The sequence below is a fragment of the Pseudonaja textilis genome, chromosome 10 (genome assembly GCF_049901715.1).
Source record: "Pseudonaja textilis isolate UNSWEBS1 chromosome 10, rPseTex1.2, whole genome shotgun sequence".
Classification (NCBI taxonomy): Eukaryota; Metazoa; Chordata; class Lepidosauria; order Squamata; family Elapidae; genus Pseudonaja; species Pseudonaja textilis.
In genome coordinates, this window is record NC_141999.1 from 24,110,787 (window position 1) to 24,127,391 (window position 16,605).

The 16,605-nt window shown below is 46.4% G+C and overlaps 1 protein-coding gene across 2 annotated transcripts; it reads right to left on the reverse strand.

Moving 5' to 3' along the window:
- Positions 1-1,215: 1,215 nt before the first annotated feature.
- Positions 1,216-15,328, reverse strand: SARS2 (seryl-tRNA synthetase 2, mitochondrial). Of its 2 annotated transcripts, XM_087940201.1 has the most exons (17): positions 14,932-15,328; positions 13,604-13,699; positions 13,240-13,269; positions 12,661-12,801; positions 12,058-12,112; positions 11,831-11,894; positions 11,529-11,634; positions 11,195-11,242; positions 10,794-10,902; positions 9,961-10,006; positions 8,316-8,403; positions 6,927-7,039; positions 5,109-5,202; positions 3,413-3,505; positions 3,162-3,227; positions 1,962-2,121; positions 1,327-1,463 (listed from the first exon to the last, which is right to left on the reverse strand). In XM_087940201.1, exons 1-16 carry the CDS (start codon positions 15,163-15,165, stop codon positions 1,972-1,974), a joined length of 1,533 nt encoding a protein of 510 aa, XP_087796327.1. In that variant the 5' UTR covers positions 15,166-15,328; the 3' UTR covers positions 1,327-1,463; positions 1,962-1,971. The 2 variants fall into 2 exon arrangements, with proteins under 2 accessions (XP_026571235.1, XP_087796327.1); XM_026715450.2 differs by having other exon boundaries at positions 1,216-2,121.
- Between the last annotated feature and the right edge of the window lie 1,277 nt (positions 15,329-16,605).

Genomic DNA, 16,605 nt, shown 5'->3' on the forward strand with positions numbered 1-16,605 from the left:
GGTTGGGCAGAACTCGCTCGAGACATTCCCGCAACGGCTGGAGTTGGCAGGAGAACAGGAGGGCAACACTCCCAGCACCTGGTGGCTCCCCCAAAACGAGTCCTTAACCCAGCCTTGGGGGCAGGAGGGGAAACCCGGGGGTGGGGGGGCCTCATCAAGGACAGCTCGTTTTTGAAAAGAATGCAGATGGAACAAGACTTCCCAGGCAAGGCCAGACTAGAAACCAGTGAAAATATCACCCCAATTTATTGATTGATTTACCCATGTTATATTTCTAGTCCTTTCCTTCCCGGGTTAAGTAAGCCCGTCGGGATTTGAGATGCGGGCTGTTTCCAAAAATTCACAATTCCACGGGCCGGATGTCAACTCATCAAACATTCCTATACCTGTTTTAATAGTTGCCATTAAAAGGGGGGGGGGGGAGGGAGGAAATCTGGAAGAGCCGTGCAGCAATTTGGAAGCAAAAGTACATTCCAACTCTTATCTTTAAAAGATTGTAGCTAAACTACCGGAGCTTTTGCCCGCGAATATATTTAATTGGAGAACATGATTGATGACACCCAGCCCGTGAAGGTGCTCAGTTGGAGAATCTGATTTAGGACACACCCAGGAGGGAGAAGGGGAAACAGGGTAACCAGGAACTATAAATGACGTGGGGCAGTTGGTTTCAAAGAGGGCAGGGCCAGGATCTCGCCTCTAATGAAGCCTTTGAAGTTTGGCTCGAGGATCATGATTTAATTAGGGCGATTGCTGGAATCCTGACATGGAGATAATTGGCCCCTCCTGTAGGACATAAAAGAGGAGCGAATGGGACGTGAGCTTTTGCAGGAAGCAATTACTTCGTCTGGCCGGTTCAAGCTTTGAAAAGTTCTGTTGGACTCTTGTGTCAAGTTTGGCCTTGCTCTGCACCTGGCCATTAGTTCTCTGGCCGCATCCCAAGTGCGATAAGGTGGGTGTTTATCAACATTCCCCTGAAAGACTGTTTGGGAAGCCTGGTAGGCTGTGAATGAAGGTAATTCGCAGCCGTGGAACTAAAAGTGGTTTTTGCCAGGATTAAGATTGTGTTTTATGCTCAATTCCCAAAATGTTGGAAATGCTTAATGGAAAACAGGGGCACATACTATCATGCATGGTGGAGCTGTAAAAAAAGTTGGCACAAAAATGTTGGCACAGGATTGGGAAGGGACTGGAAGAAATAATGGGATTTAAAGTAGATCATAGACCAGAATGTTTTTTAATTGGGAATTATATTTAAAAAAAAACATCATAAGAGAGAGTTGTATTTGATCATACATGTCATCACTGCGGCAAGAATGGTATTTGCCCAGAAGTGGAAGGAGAAAGAAATCCCAGAGTTGGCTTCACACAGGGCAGTGCCAGTATGTCGCCTCCAATAAATCCTTTGCAGATTTTTTGAAGTTTGGCTCGAGGATCATGACTTAACTAGGGCGATTGCTGGAATCCTGACAATGGAAAGAATGAAGGACTGAACATTAGAAGGGCGCAGGATTCCAGAGGAAGAAACTAGAGCCTGAAATAACCAAGCAGGGACCACCACCAGCACCACCCCCAGTCTCGAAAATGCGCCTCCATCCTTCAGAGGGAGACCTGGCCGAAGGGTACCGAAGCCCCTCTTGTGTAGGAAAGACAACTCCTTGAAGAGACAGCTCGATTGGAAAGAGGCCCTGCTGGTTGGGTTGGTGGATCATCTCTGGAAGATGCCAGACAGGAGGAAAAGGGATCACCTGTACAGCCTGATGCCACCCTGAAAGGTACCACCCCGAAATATATAGGTGCAAGTAAACTTCTTTCTCCATTTGTGACTTCTGCAGGGGAAGCCAATGCCACGCGCCACATTGGAGCCCGCTCCAGCTGCCGGTCCGAGATAGAAGTGGTACGTTGGCTGTTCAGGAGGGGCTGCCCCGTTTCACGGCGGTATTCCAGCCCCTAACGGAGGGTACCTTGCTCCTTCTAAGTTTTCCAGGGCTTCTCCGCGACTGGTTTCTTCCCTTTCTTGGACTGGTTGGGACCGATGTATTTTAACAGGGTGTGGCTGGGTTTGTGGATGACCTCAGCGCCCATCAGGGGCTGCAGGACCGTCGGGATTCGAACGCTGCCATCCTGGGCAAAGGAGAGAAGTGGGGTCAAAAGAAGAAGGGAATCCAATGGATTCAAGTTATTCTCCGAAGCAGCGGAGGGCAGGATAAGAAACAATGGTTGGAAACTAAACATATAAGAGAAGCAATCTGGAATTAAGGAGAAACTTCCTAACAGGGAGGACAATTAACCAGTGGAACAGCTTGCCACTAGAAATAGTGGGTGCTACATCACTGGAGGTTTTTTTTAAAGAAGAGACTGGATAGCCACCTATCTGAAATGGTATAGCAGAGGGTGGGACTAGAAGACCTCCAAGGACCCTTCCAGCTCTATTCTAATTCTATTCCATTCCATTCTTTCCTTGTTTTATTCTATTCTATTTTCTATTCTGTACTATTCTATTCTATTCCATTATTGTATTTCTATTCTACTATCTATTTTCTATTCTATTATTTTTTTCTATTCTATTCTATTCTATTTTCTATTCTATTATTTTCTATTCTCATTCTATTCTATTCTCTATTCCATTCCATTACATGGTCACTCCAAATAAATCGATTTTTTTTCTATTATTTTCTCCCTATGAAAGATGCGGCTAGAGACTTATGATTTGAATGGGGGTGGATTTGTTGGAGCCCTGACATTCTAACTGGAGAGCCTGACTGACGACTCTGGGCTATGGATGTGTCCCATTGGAGAATATAAATTATGATATACACCCAGGGGGTGAGGGGAAAACCAGGGTCAAGGATGATAACGAATGATGTGTCTCAGAGTCGGCTACACCCAGGCAGCGCCGGCATATTTACTCCTAATAAATCTTCTTTTTAAGTTCTGGAAGTTGGCTAGAGACTGATAATTTAAATAGGGGTAACTGCCAGAGCCCTGACGGTGCGCGCTAATGTCCTCTTTTCACAGGGAGGAAACACCCTAGGTTTTCCCCAAGCATCTATCCTCCCTTGCTGGCTGGGAATTCTGGGAGTCGTAGTCCCAACGCACCCAGAAGGTTCCAGCTTGGGCAATATACTATGCAAAGCAAAAAAAAATAAAAACCCTCCACAAACCTTGAGCTGATTGGACTCCAGGATGGCAATGAGCATGCGTGGAACTGCACAAGCAGTTCCGTTCACCTGCGAAAGGTGCACAAAAGAGGTCGTGAATGGGTGGAGGCCATGCGCACGGAGCCCCCAGCCCCAAGGTGGCCCAGAGGGAGACAAGGCATCGGGAGGGGGCTTTCTCTCTGTGCAGACCCCCTGCCCTTTTTTTATTCTCGAGACATCCCCCCCCCCCAAGGGTCTCTCCAAACCGAGCTTACGGTATGTGCAAAGCTGAGCTGCTGCTTCTCGTTGTAGTACATGATGTTCAACCTTCGTGACTGGAAATCGGTGCAATTTGAGAGGCTGGAGATCTGGAGAGGGAAAGAGGGAGGGAGGGAAGGAAGAAAGAAAACAGGATGAGAGCCGGGAACAGGATGGGCATGCGGAAAAGAAGCCATCCCACCCTTCCGTCTGATTTTGGCAGAATTACCAATCTTTTCTTGGAAAAGGATATATCAGCCATCGTAAACCTTCTTATTTATGTCTCGCTTTCTTTCTCGTCTACTTTTTTTCTAATGCTTTTTTTTTTAACGTTCTCAATGTTTTCCATTTCTCTTTTATGAGGTTAGAAAGCACCCCAGGTTGCTCGACGGTGAGATGGCCAGCAGATAAATTTAGTAAATAAATGAAAAGTAATAAAAAAGAAACACTCTAATGCAGCCACGAAGTTGTACCGGTGTGGTCCAGGAACAAGAACCAGAGGGATGTATACTGTATAGCCCAGGAGTGTTTAGGAGGGATTTTACCGCTCGTTTCTAGGGGTGGAATAATCAAAAACGAAAGGCTGTTTCTTTGGCAGATAGCCTGAAGTTGTAGGTGCTTCCAACGCTGGAGGTTTTTAAGAAGAGACTAGAAGACAGTCACTTTGTCTGAAATAGTATAGGTGTCAGGATTCCAGCGATCGCCCTCATTAAATCATGAGCCTTGAGCCAAACTTCAAAAAACTTCAAAAGAATTCATTAGAAGCGACATACTGGCGTGAGCTGTTACAGTCTCCTGTGACCCTGCTTCCCTCCCGCCCGCCCCGCGGGTGTGCCATAAATCAGTTTCTCCAATTAAGCTCCTACACGGGCTCGGTGTCATCCATCACATTCTCCAATTAAAGTTTTCCGTGGGCAAGAGATTCAGTAGCTTAGCTACAATCTTTTTTAAGATAAGTGTCAGGGTTCAAACAAAGCTACTCCCCATTCAAATCATAAGTCTCTAGCTGCTTTTTTACTCTCTCAGAGTAAAAATATATTAGGAGTGACCATGTTGGCGTTTAGTTGGGTGCAGCCAGCACTAAAATACATCATTCATTTCCCCTTGACCCTGGTCTTTCCCCCCACCCCTGGATGTATATTCTCCAATGGGACACCTCCATAGCCAAGAGTCATCAATCATGCTCTCCAGTAATAATCTTGCGTGCCAACAGCTTCGGCTGCCAAGGCTATTATCTGAGGCATTTAAGGAATGCACTGCTTTCCCCCCACTCTCTTTCTGCTGGCAACTAAAAAGACCAAAGGAGTGATTTTTTAGTTGACAATAAGGTTGGAAGGTGCTTCTAAGTTCATTTGCCGTATGCTTCTCCAGTCTCCCCTCCCCCTCTTTCTTAGGGCAACTTGGAAACAAGTGTAGGAATGTTTTACAAGTTGACAAAGGCTGGATTGGAAGACCTCGTTCATTTCTTCTATTAAAAAACGGGCCTCGATTTAATCCAACAGGTGAATTCTTCACTTGGAGCAAGACAGGTGAGTTCCCCGGAGAAGAAGATTTGCAAGCTGTGAATACCTGAGCACCGGCAACAATTCCAACCTGGACATCCCCAAACCAGGGACGCATCCGCAGGTAGGTCAATGAAATCTTTCCACCACCAACCCTTAGTGCGACCCCTCCCCAAAAGCCCAGGCCTTGAGATAACCCCTCCCTTCTCACCTCTCCATACTGGTTCCGGCCGGGCATCCAGGCCTCAATGTCAAATTTCCTGAAGGCAGACAGGCCCAATTCTTGCGGGGGCATATCCAGAACCCTGTCACCAAAAGAGAGGGGCTGGTCAGAAGGAAGCCCGGCTGTTGTGGTTCGCCGGGCAGCCTGTGCAGACAGCAGCAGAATCGGACAGTGGGGAGGAACGGGGACCACTCCGGGAGTCTGGAGCGGACTCGGTTGAGGGTCCTGCATCCGATGTAGAGATGGGGCCAGAACCATCTGGGAGTTATGTGCTGACTCCGGAGCCTCCAGAATCCGGCAGCAGCAAGGCAGAGGAACAGCGGGAGCCTGTTCCCAGTGCACGTATGCACAGAGCTGCTAGAAATCAAGAGAAGCTGAAACAAAAGGGGCAACTTGGGAGTAAGGCTGGGAAGTGATTGCCCCTCCCCTAAGGTATAAAGGAGGTGCAAAGGTAGAGAAACCTTTGCAGGAAGCAAAGTTGTTTGCTCTGTTCGGATTAAACCTTGAAGCTCTGTGTGGACTTTGTACTTCGTTTGGCTTTTTAACAATTCATTTGGCACTTTAATTGTTGGCAGCCATTCAAAGGAAAGAAAGGTGGGTGCTTATCTTGAGGACTGTTTGGGGCTTATCACCAGCTGGAAATGAACATAATTCCCAGCGTTGAAAAACAAGAGTTGTTTGGACTAAGGGTGGGCTTATTTACGGTCTTGGGAAGCCTTGGGCAGAACACCAGCAGCCACAAAAGGACAGTGAAATCCTGAAGCCTGTTTGGGGGAGGCAAAGCAGGGGGCTGAGACCGCCCCACCCCATCTTTACTCATGTGGCTCTTTGGGAGGGGGAGGCGGGGTTGCTGGTGAACTCCTCTAACCGGATACAGGCAGTCCTCGACTTACAACCCCAAAAAATTGAGCCCAAGGTTTAGGCCGCTAAACGGAGGATAACTCTCGTGAGTTTTACGACCGTTTTACGACCTTTCTTGCCATCCTTGTTAAGTGAAACATCGTGTCAAGATTCCGACACTTAACCCCATTTAAATTGTGGGTCTTTAGCCAAACTCCCAAAAGGTTTTATTGGGAGTTAGAAGATGCGGCATTGCCTGGGTGCAGCCGACTCTGAGACACCTCACTCATTGTCACCCTTGACCCTGGTTTTTCCCCCAACCCCCCTGGGTGTATCATAGTTCATATCCTCCAATGGGACACATCCATAGCCCAGAGTCATCGATCATACTCTCCAGTTAGAATTTTGCATGGCAGAAACTTCGGTCGCCTGGTTACTATCTTTGAAAACATTTATGGAATGCAGTTTCAGTTTGCAAGCTGCCTCACTGCTCCCCACCTCTCTTTCTGTGGGCACCTCTAAAAAGAAATGTTTGATGAGTTGACACACTGCAGTTGTTGGGTTAGTAACCCAACTGTGGAAATGAATCTGATCCCCTCCCCCCGTTGGCTTGGCTGGCCCGAAGGATGCAAAAGGAGATCACGTTACCCACCCACCCCCAGACCGTTGTAAATATGAGCCGGCTGCCAAGCGGCCCGATTTTTTAACCCTGTGACCCCTGGGGAGGTGGCGAAGGTCGTAAGTTGTGAAAAATGGTCGGAAGTCCCTTTTTTTTTCCAAGGCCGTTGTCACTTTGAACGGTCACGAAACAAATGGTTGTAATTCGAGGACTACCCCTGTAATAAAACCCCATGGCTACTTTGCTGTGTGGATGTTTCTGTCATTATCGGTGTTTCCCCACCCCAGCCACCCAGAAGCAGCTGGGACAGATCTGCAACTGCTGCCACACCCAGCCTGTCTCCTCACTTGAAGTGTAATCCCAGCTCCAGGAAAATCTCTTTCTGCAGGGCGAGGAATTCCTCCATCAAGGCGTTGCTTTCGAGACCCGTCTCATTGGCGGTGACGCCGAACATTTCCACCTGGGCGAAGGCAGGAAGGAGAAGAGAAAAGGGTGACCTCACTTGATGTTTTCAAAGCTTGCCAATGTTAAGATGGGTGGACTCCAACTCCCAGAATTCCCAAGCCAGCATGCTTTAAGATGGATGGACCACAACTCCCAGAATTCCCAAGTCAGCATGCTTTAAGATGGATGGACCACAACTCCCAGAATTCCCCAGGCAGCATGCTTTAAGATGGATGGACCACAACTCCCAGAATTCCCCAGGCAGCATGCTTTAAGATGGATGGATTTCAACTCCCAGAATTCCCGAGACAGCATGCTTTCAAATGGATTGACTCCAACTCCCAGAATTCCCCAGGCAGCATGCTTTAAGACAGGGGTCTTCAAATTTGGCAATTGTTAAGACTTGTGGACTTCAACTCCCAGAATTCCTGCTCCAGTCATGTTAGCCCAGGAATTCTGGGAGCTGAAGTCCACAGCCTTCAACTTGCCAAATTGGAAGACCCTTGGCTTTAAGATGTGTGGACTCCAACTCCCAGAATTCCCCAGGCAGCATCCTGTCTGAGGAATTCTGGGAGTTGAAGTCCACACATCTTAAAAGCTGTCAAGTATGAAAAACCCTGATCTAACTTTTCAAGTACCGCTCCATTTTTGGAGAGGAAAAAAATAATTATTATTATCTGAAACAGACCCAATATGGCAGCAAAAACCGAACGCTCCAGCCAAGGTGAAGTTTGGCTGTGTCTTATCTGGCACGTGTTTCGTTCCAGGAAACACAATCCTCCATCAATTTATCGCTATTATGTTACTGTTATTATCACGTTATTGTGGTCGTTAAGTCGAGGACTGCCTCCGTGACTTACGACCACAATTCAGCCCAACACTTCTGTTGCTAAGTGAGACCATTCAGCGAGTTCTGCCCCATTTTAGCCCTTTCCTGCCTTCGTTATTAAGGGAGTCCCTGCAGTTGTGTCACGGTTGTTAAGTGAACCCGGCTTCCCCATGGATTGGGCTTGTCGGAAGGTCCCGTTGGAACTTTGAACGGACACTAAACAAACTGTTGTAAGTCAAGGACGGCCTGCATTTCTTTGCTCAACCCAGAGCCTCCCTCCCTGCCAATGTGATTTGGATTTTTCTCCAGGCCCAGCCGAACAGGCGCCGACAGCCGGCCGCTAGAACTATGCCAGTCCGCATCCAGCCAAGATGTCTTTGTTTGTGGCAGCTGCGCAACCACAGGTGTGCTGTTATCTTCTCTCCACCGGCAGACTTGGCCCTGGAAGCGGAGCGGCCCTCACCTTGGTGAACTGGTGCACCCGATAGAGACCCCACGGCTCTTTGCCGGTCTCGGTTTCGGCTCGGTAGCAGGTGCTGGAACACGCTATCCTGGCCAAGTTTAAAAAAAAAAAAGGATGATTAATCATGCTTTGTGGTGCAACATCGGGCCTTCCCACTCGGCCGCCCCACGAAAATCTGTTGGAAGTTAAAACAGAAAAACCACCCCGGGAAATCTAGCCATCTGGAAGGGCAATTCCGAAGGTGTGAATGCACAGCAAGTAGAAAACAATTTACTCAGGGGTGGGATTCAGCCAGTTCCGGCGATCCGTTGGCCCCACCTGCCCTGAGCTAGTCTGTCCTATATTTCGTTCGTTTGAAGCCCAGTGTCAAGGCTCCAACAAACCCACCCCCATTCAAATCATAAATGTCAGTGTTCCAGCAAACCCCCATTCTCATCAGTAACTCCGAGACAAGCATACTCTCAAAAGTACGTTTATTGGAATAGCACCTGGCACACCTGTGGAATCTCGAAACTAGAAGTTTCCTGGACTTCCCACAATGTCCCGAACTACAATCCATCCCCCTTTCCCCCCTCATCACATCACATGGACCAATCACGATCCGTCCCAGTCTAAGATCCTTTTTCTATCCTGCGCCACACTTAATAACCTTGAACTACTAAAAGAATTTTATTTGGTCTACTTAGAACTACTCCATTGAAATCGCCCCCTTCCCACGTTCTCAGGCTATGTGGCAGCGTGGAATATGGCTTCCAAAGCTGACAATAAGTCTCTAGCCGCAAAAATTGATTTATTAGGAATTAACATGTCGGCATTTTACTGCTTGCAGCCGACTCTGAAACAGATCAGTCATTTCCCCCTTGACCCTGGTCTTCATCCCACACCCTGGATGTATATTCTCCAATGGGACACATCCATAGCCCAGAGTCTTCAATCAAGCTCTCCAGTAATAATCTTGTGTGCCATCAGCTTTGGCTGCCAGGGCGATTAGCTGAGGCATTTAAGGAATGCACTGTTTTTCTCCCACTCCCTTTCTGCTGGCAACTAAAAAGACCAAAGGGGTATTTTTTGGTTGACACCCAGCTGACAGGTGTGGCAGAGCGGATTGCCGGGCCTCAGTTGTTTTACTCACGGGGGCTGAAGTAGGAGGTAAGTTTTAAAGCTGTCGGCTAGCTGTCAGGATTCCGGCAGTTACCCCCAATTAAATCCTGAGTCTCGAGCCAAACTTCCAAAACTTCAAAAGGATTTATGGGGAGTTAACATGCCAGCACTGCCTGGGTGCAGCCGACTCTGAGACACATCGTTCATTGTCACCCTTGACCCTGGTTTCCCCCTCACCCCCTGGGTATATCGTAATTCACATTCTCCAATGGGACACGTCCATAGCCCAGAGTCATCAATCAGGCCCTCCAGTCAGAATTTTGTGGCAGCAGAAACTTCAGTCACCTAGTTACTCTCTCTGAAAAACTATGCATGGAATGCACTTTCTGTTTCCAAGCTGCTGCACTGCTCTTTCCAGCTCCTTTCCCTCCTTCCCTTTCTGTTGGCAACTCTAAACAGACTATAGAACTATTTTATGAGTTGACATTTTCAAGCGCACTGCGAACCAGTTGTTACGCCGGTTGAAGCCCACCACTGAACTCACCTGACAGGCATATCCTTCAAAGCTACAGCGTGGTCTGCAAAATAACCTGGAGAAGGCAAAAATGGAAAGAAAGGAAAAAAAATGGAACTGATAAAAAAAAGAATATTTGTAGCTTGGGGGCAAACTATATTTGGTGTTCTCTGAGCTTGGTGGTTTTTCTTGCAGACGTTTCATGACCCAACTAGGGAACACCATCCGTGCCAGAAGACGAGCAATCAAATAATCAAATGGTAAACAGCTTAAATCGAGGAATTACTTACTTACTTACCAAGTTTAATGATTAATTACTTAATCACCAAGAACATTTGCATCCACACTGACAGGGCAAGCCCCTTGTATAGAAACAGAGAGCAAGCCCTTCTAGCACTGATGATGTTCCCTAGTTGGGTCATGAAACGTCTGCAAGGAAAACGCCAAGCTCAGAAGGCACCAAGGACCCCAGAGTTTTCCTTTTCCTCACCCCTTCCTCCTCTTCACAAAACCTCTTCCCTTCTAGCACGGATGATGTTGCCTAGTTAGGTCATGAAACGTCTGCAAAGAAGCTACCAAGCTCAAGACCAAAGTCTTTATTGTCCTCCCTTCCTCCCTTCTCCTCCTCCCCCTCCTCCTCTCAGCAAACTCCCCTCTCTTCTAGCACTGATGATGTTACCTATTGGGGTTATGAAACGTCTGCAAGGAAACAACCAAGCTCAGGGAGCACCGTGGACCCCATATTCCTCCTCCTCCTCCCTCTCCTCCTCCACTCCACACACCCCTCTCCCTTCAAGCACTGGTGTGGCCCCCCAAATTTATCCTTGACCACAGGTTAGAAGACTTCCCTGTTTCAACCATACCTGCAATGCCAACCTCGGATGTTCCTGCCAAGTTCAGATCCTCAAACCGGGAAGGGTCTATCCTATATACCAGGGAGGAGTGGACTTCAGGTAACATGCCACAGCCTTCCTGATAAACAGAAGACACTGATGATGTTACCTAGTTGGGTTGTGAGATGTCTGCAAGAAAACTTCCAAGCTCAGAGAGCACCAAGGACCTCACTGTCCTCCTCCTCCTCACAAACCCCACTCCCTTCTAGCACTGATGATGTTACCTAGGTGGGTCATGAAAAGTCTGCAAGAAAACCACCAAGCTGAGAGAGCATCAAGGACCCCTCAGAAGCTAAGCAACGTATTCAGCTCCATAGACGCCTTCATTAGCCAGAACTGGATGCAACGGAACAAAACAGAGGCATACTCACAAAAACAGCTCCTTTAACCATATCTGGGACGGTCATAGGAATGAAACCCTGAAGGTAAAAGAAATGGTTGTTAAGGTCGGCAGGAATGCCTCGTGCCCCAACGCCTATAAAAAAAATAACCCATTTTTTTAGTTTGCTCTTAATGCAAAGGAGAAGAAAAATCAACATTACGGAGCGTTAGCTGATCACTCTACGTTTCTTTGCGATGAACTTTGGGTACAAACCAACGCAACAGCATGGCTGGCTGGGGAATTCTGGGAGCTGAAGTCCACCACAGTTCTTAGACATTCCAACTTTGAAAAACACTGATTTACGATGCTCGAGAACTCCATACCTTTTGGATCAGCTTGGAGAAAGTGAACTGGACCAGGGCTCGCTCAAGCAGCGCACCTGCCCCGCAAAGGTAGTAGGATCGTAAACCAGAAATATGTGCTAAGCGTCTAAGGAAGAGGTAGGAAAAAAGTGTTCAAGAGATCCCAAAGAGTGCATAAACAAAATTTCCAGTCTGATTAAGAAGAAATTTCAACTCCGCCTGTCCTATTCACATATGTCCATTTAGCAGATTAGTTGGAATAGACTGGAGTAAAAATGAATTTGAATCCTACAATTTGGAATGTTGCAATTTTTCATACTAACCTTTGCCTTATAATATCCAGGTTTTCTCCAATTTCTAGGTGTCCTTTTACCTTGAAATCAAATTCTGTTTCCAAAACAAAGCAAAGAAGCGACAGGCATTATATTTTAAAGCACCACAGGGTTGCGTTGACTGTGTAAGTATTATTTTTGGCTGTAAATGGGCACCGAATCTTTTCAGTGGCTTCTGAATTCTACCTCAATGGTAGCTCAGGCTATGGTTTCCTCACCTGGTTTTTTGCCAATGATCTCCACTACCCTGGGTTCAATCTCATCTCCAGATTGCTATGGGAAGAAAAGAGGCGAAGACACGGTATCAATTATTATTTCTGTCCAACTCAAGATGAAAAACACTAGGCCTAAGCTAAGTGACTGCAAAGCCAGAGGGCTCCACAACAATTTTATAGTAAAGATTCAGGAAATTTGGGCTGCCTCATTCATAGCTTATAGAAGAAGTGGGGCGGAGTGAAAAGAGGAATCAGCGTAGAATCCTTACATAGCCACAAAGTACTACGTCCAACACACACACACACACACACACACACACACACACACACACACGCGTTGAATCCTGTGGACTCTTTTCTGACTCCAAGCAGGTGCTAAGTTAGGGTCATGTGACCATGGAGATGCTGCAATGGTGTGAAAGTGTGAAATGCGGTTGTTAAGTCCCTTTTTTTTGTGCCATTGTAACTGCGGTCTCTAAACAAATGGCTTTAGTGACTACCTGAGTTAGCTTTTTAGCAATACATTGGTTTAATTGGACCTGATGTTCCATGCCTGCCAGAGCCCTAGAAATACCAAAATTTGCTTCTCTATTTTATGCTCCTTACCACATCAGGGTGAATCCTGTTGGGCAGCCTTAGGGCATGCAGATAGTATTTTTCTTGCAACTCAACCTCCTCCTGGCGCAAGGTATTAAGGCAAACACGGATTTCCCTCCCCTCTTTCACCAAGGCATTGTAAACAGGCAGCTGGAGGGGAGAGGGGAAAAGATGTCAAAGAATTCACGGAAGCAGAAAATATTCTCCATTTTTACCATTGCATCTTCTCCCCGTGTTTCTAGTTTTTTAATCTGTACCCACTCAGAACCAAATCAAGCAAATGCCAATTCTATATTTGAAACCCTGGATTGAAGTGATTAAGATCTATCTATCTATCATCTATCTATCTATCTATCTATCTATCTATCTATCTATCTATCTATCTCTATATTTATCTATCTAATCTATCTATATCTTTTTATATTTATCTATCTAATTATCTATATCTATCTATATTTATCTATCTAATCTATCTATCTATATCTATATATATTTATCTATCTAATCAATCTATCTATCTCTATTTACATTTGTCTATCTATATCCATCTATATCTGTTATATATACATGTAAAAGAAATTTCCTTACCGTCTGTAAAGTACTCTCATCATGGTTTTGCTACAAAGAAAAAAACAGGGGACTGTTATTCATAAAACAAACCAACGTAATGCTTGTGAATAATTAACTATCAACCAAGGATGTAAAGCTATTTTTGTCTATTCTACAAATACGAGAAGCAACCAATTAATATTCCAAAATTTGGGATAAACTATCTGAAGCAATGAGTCAATCCTTACCAGCTTTTTTTTTTAATGAAAAGTCCCCAGCAATCATAATTCAGACAAAAACAAAACAAGCTATTGAAGAGAAGTGGCTTTATTAATTCATTAATGTATTTTCCTACAGTAAATTCAGGGGTTATTCCAGAGTGATCATGATCGTTGGCTCTTACCATAAAATTGTACACTTCTGTCCTCACTCTCTTTCTTTCTGCGTTGAGTTTTGCAATCTCCTCTTGAACCTGATTCAGTCTCTCCCAAGCAGTAACCTGGTGGTTAGGATATAGGAGGAAAGAAAATTACAACAGTTAGTAAGGATTAAGCCAGATTGGTCAAAAGGAGACACCATGTATGAATGTTCTTTCACACCGCAGTTCTGGTAAATCAGAAGCACCAGGAGATTAAGTTTGTAGCACATAACTAAGTTTATATGTAAGAAGTGAATCAACAACTGTTTCGAAATGTCTAGATATTTTAAAAACGCACTTAAAAAGGCTTCCTATCACCCGGTAGGACTCAATTTCTTTAAATTCAAGCTTGAGGGACAAGGAGGAGAATGGAAGGATTTAACAAATATGAATGGAATTAATGGAAAATAATGTCAACCCGCTAAATTCTAGGTCACTTGATGACAGCATACAATCAGTCAAGATGAAGACTCTGTTCTGTACGGAAGTCAATATTGTCGGGAAAAGTGAAAGGAAATTGAAGGAGACTCACAGCCAGGTGGAAGAACTCGGTGAAAAAGGCAATGAGGCACTGTTGAAGACCTGAAGGACCAGGTGGGGCACAGATCATCCAGCAGATCTGCCTATGTGCTCTCTTAGAACCAACATTGGCTTAATGGCATGCAATTAATCACATCTCTTTGTTTGATGAACTCTTCATGGCTTAGAGATCCCAAGCTCTTTGACTGCTACAGGGTTCAAAATAACAGACAAATCCAAAGGTCATCTATTCTATACCGATGTCTTTCAAGCTCAGCCGCTTTCAGATGTGTGGACCCTATGCTGGCTAAGGAATTCTGGGAGTTGAAGTCCACCCATCTTAAAACATGCTGGCGGGGGAATTCTGGGAACTGAAATCCACACATTTTAATGCACGCCTGCTGGGTGGGGAATTCTGGGATTTGAAATCCACACATTTTAAGGCGGGGTCCCCAACCGTGGCCACTTTAAGACTTGTGGACTTCAAGTCCCAGAATTCTCCAGCCAGCTTTGGAGTTGAAGTCCACAAGTCTTAAAAGTTGCTAAGGTTGGAGACCCCTGTTTTAAGGCACGCCTGCTGGGGGATTCTGGGAGTTGAAGTCCACGCATCTTAAAAGCTGCAGAGGTTGAAAAATACTGATTTCTACACATAAAGGCGGGCGAGAGAGGGGAGGACACAGGACGCCTTTTAAGCCCCCCCGGCCCGAAGCCGAGATTCCAGAGCCCGCCTCAGCGGCCCTTTCAGCCAAGCCAATCCGGGCGACCCCACACACACACACACACACAGAGCTTACGATCTCATGCAGGTCCGGCGCCTTGAGAGGCCCTTTGCGCACCTCCAGGTCTCGCTCGCTCAGCCCCGCCACGTCCAGCCGCGGCCACGACGCCCACCCTTCCCGGGCGTATTCGTACAGGCGGCTCCTGGCGCCGCTGGAGCCGGCCCTCCGAGGCGGCGGCCGGCGGAGCGGTGGCTGCAGCGCCCGCCAAAGCGGACCCACGCCGCGACCCAACCGCAGCGGCGCCGCCATGACAGTCGGTCACATGACGCGACGCGGCGAGGTCGAGGTCTCCTGAGCCAGCCAATCCGAAGCGTTTGGCTGAGCCGCTGTGGTCGCCATGGCGACAGAAAGCTGTTTGAAGACGGCCCGAGTGGTCTAAGCATCCGAAGGAATGGAGACTCTGCGCATGCTCTCTGAGCTTGGTGGGCGGTTGGGCGGTTGGGCGGACGTTTCAGGACCCAGCTAGGTAACATCATCAGTTGCTAGTGGGGCAGCAAACCCCATTCTGCCTGGAACTGATGAGGTCGCCTACCATAGTTGGGTTGTGAAATGTCTGCAAGCAAGCCACCAAGCTCAGCCGCAAAGAGCTGTGCCGTGGATAAATGTTGGAGGGACACTGGGGAGACCCAGAATGGGGTTCCCTCATGGCCACAGAAGCTCCCTGCCTGAATTTGAACCGGTCACTCTCTCAGCCCAACCTTTACAAGACTATTGTGGGTGGACGGACGGGTGGATGAATACGTAGACAGACAGACAAGGATATGGATTGAATTGGATAGGATAGGATAGGATAGGATAGGATAGGATAGGATAGGATGGATGGATGGATGGATGGATGGATAGATAGATAGATAGGACTAGATAGATACAGTAGGTAGATACGGTAAAGAGATACATACAGTGGATATGGCAGATAAACAGTTACAGTGGATGGATGGACAGACAGACAGGCAGGATAGATAGGATTAGATAGATATGGTAGATAGATACAGTAGATAGATACATACAGTAGACATGATAGATAAACCAGATACAGTAGATGAATGGATAGATGATAGACAGACAGGATATAGATAGATGTATAAATAGGATGATGGATACAGACAGAAAGATAAGAAGACAGAGATAGAATCACTATGGATGGATGGATAGAAGGATAAATATAAATAGGGAAGACAGAAAGCTATAGATGTTACCTTCCACTCCTGGATAAAATATGGGATATATACATCTTTTATAGTACACAGGATTTCCCCAAATGTAACAGATAACAGATAATCAGAGTTGGAAGGGACCTTGTAGGTCATCTAGTCCAACCCCCTGCCCAAGCACCATTTCTGACAAATGGCAGTCCAATCTCTTCTTGAAAGTCTCAAGTGATGGCGCTCCCACAACTTCCGAGGGCAGCTTCTGTTCCATTGTTCACATCAAATGTGTTGGACTTCAATAATTTTTCCCGGTGTGCAATCGCAGCAAAGCGATATGTCTATGGAGACTTTCTGTCATCCAGGTCAATGATTGTCCCAAGGTGCTTTTTCAAGAGGCAACCGGACTGTCTTTGTTTTTCCTTGAAGACGCTTTGCTTGTCATCCAAGAAGGTTCTTCCACTCTGACATTCAGCCAGAGGCTTTGTGGGTGAAAAGTGAAATGTCTTTAAGGAAAAGCCCAGCTGCCATTGGAAACAGTACC

What these genes read in the sequence shown, in the direction of transcription:
- SARS2 (XM_026715450.2), bottom strand. Translation starts at nt 15,165, where the DNA reads ATGGCGGCGCCGCTGCGGTTGGGTCGCGGCGTGGGTCCGCTTTGGCGG. An exon ending in TCTCCAAGCTGATCCAAAAG is followed by an intron (nt 11,243 to 11,528) that starts GTATGGAGTTCT and finishes TTTTACCTTCAG; the next exon opens with GGTTTCATTCCTATGACCGT. An exon ending in TGGAGTCCAATCAGCTCAAG is followed by an intron (nt 2,122 to 3,161) that starts GTTTGTGGAGGG and finishes TCCTTTGCCCAG; the next exon opens with GATGGCAGCGTTCGAATCCC.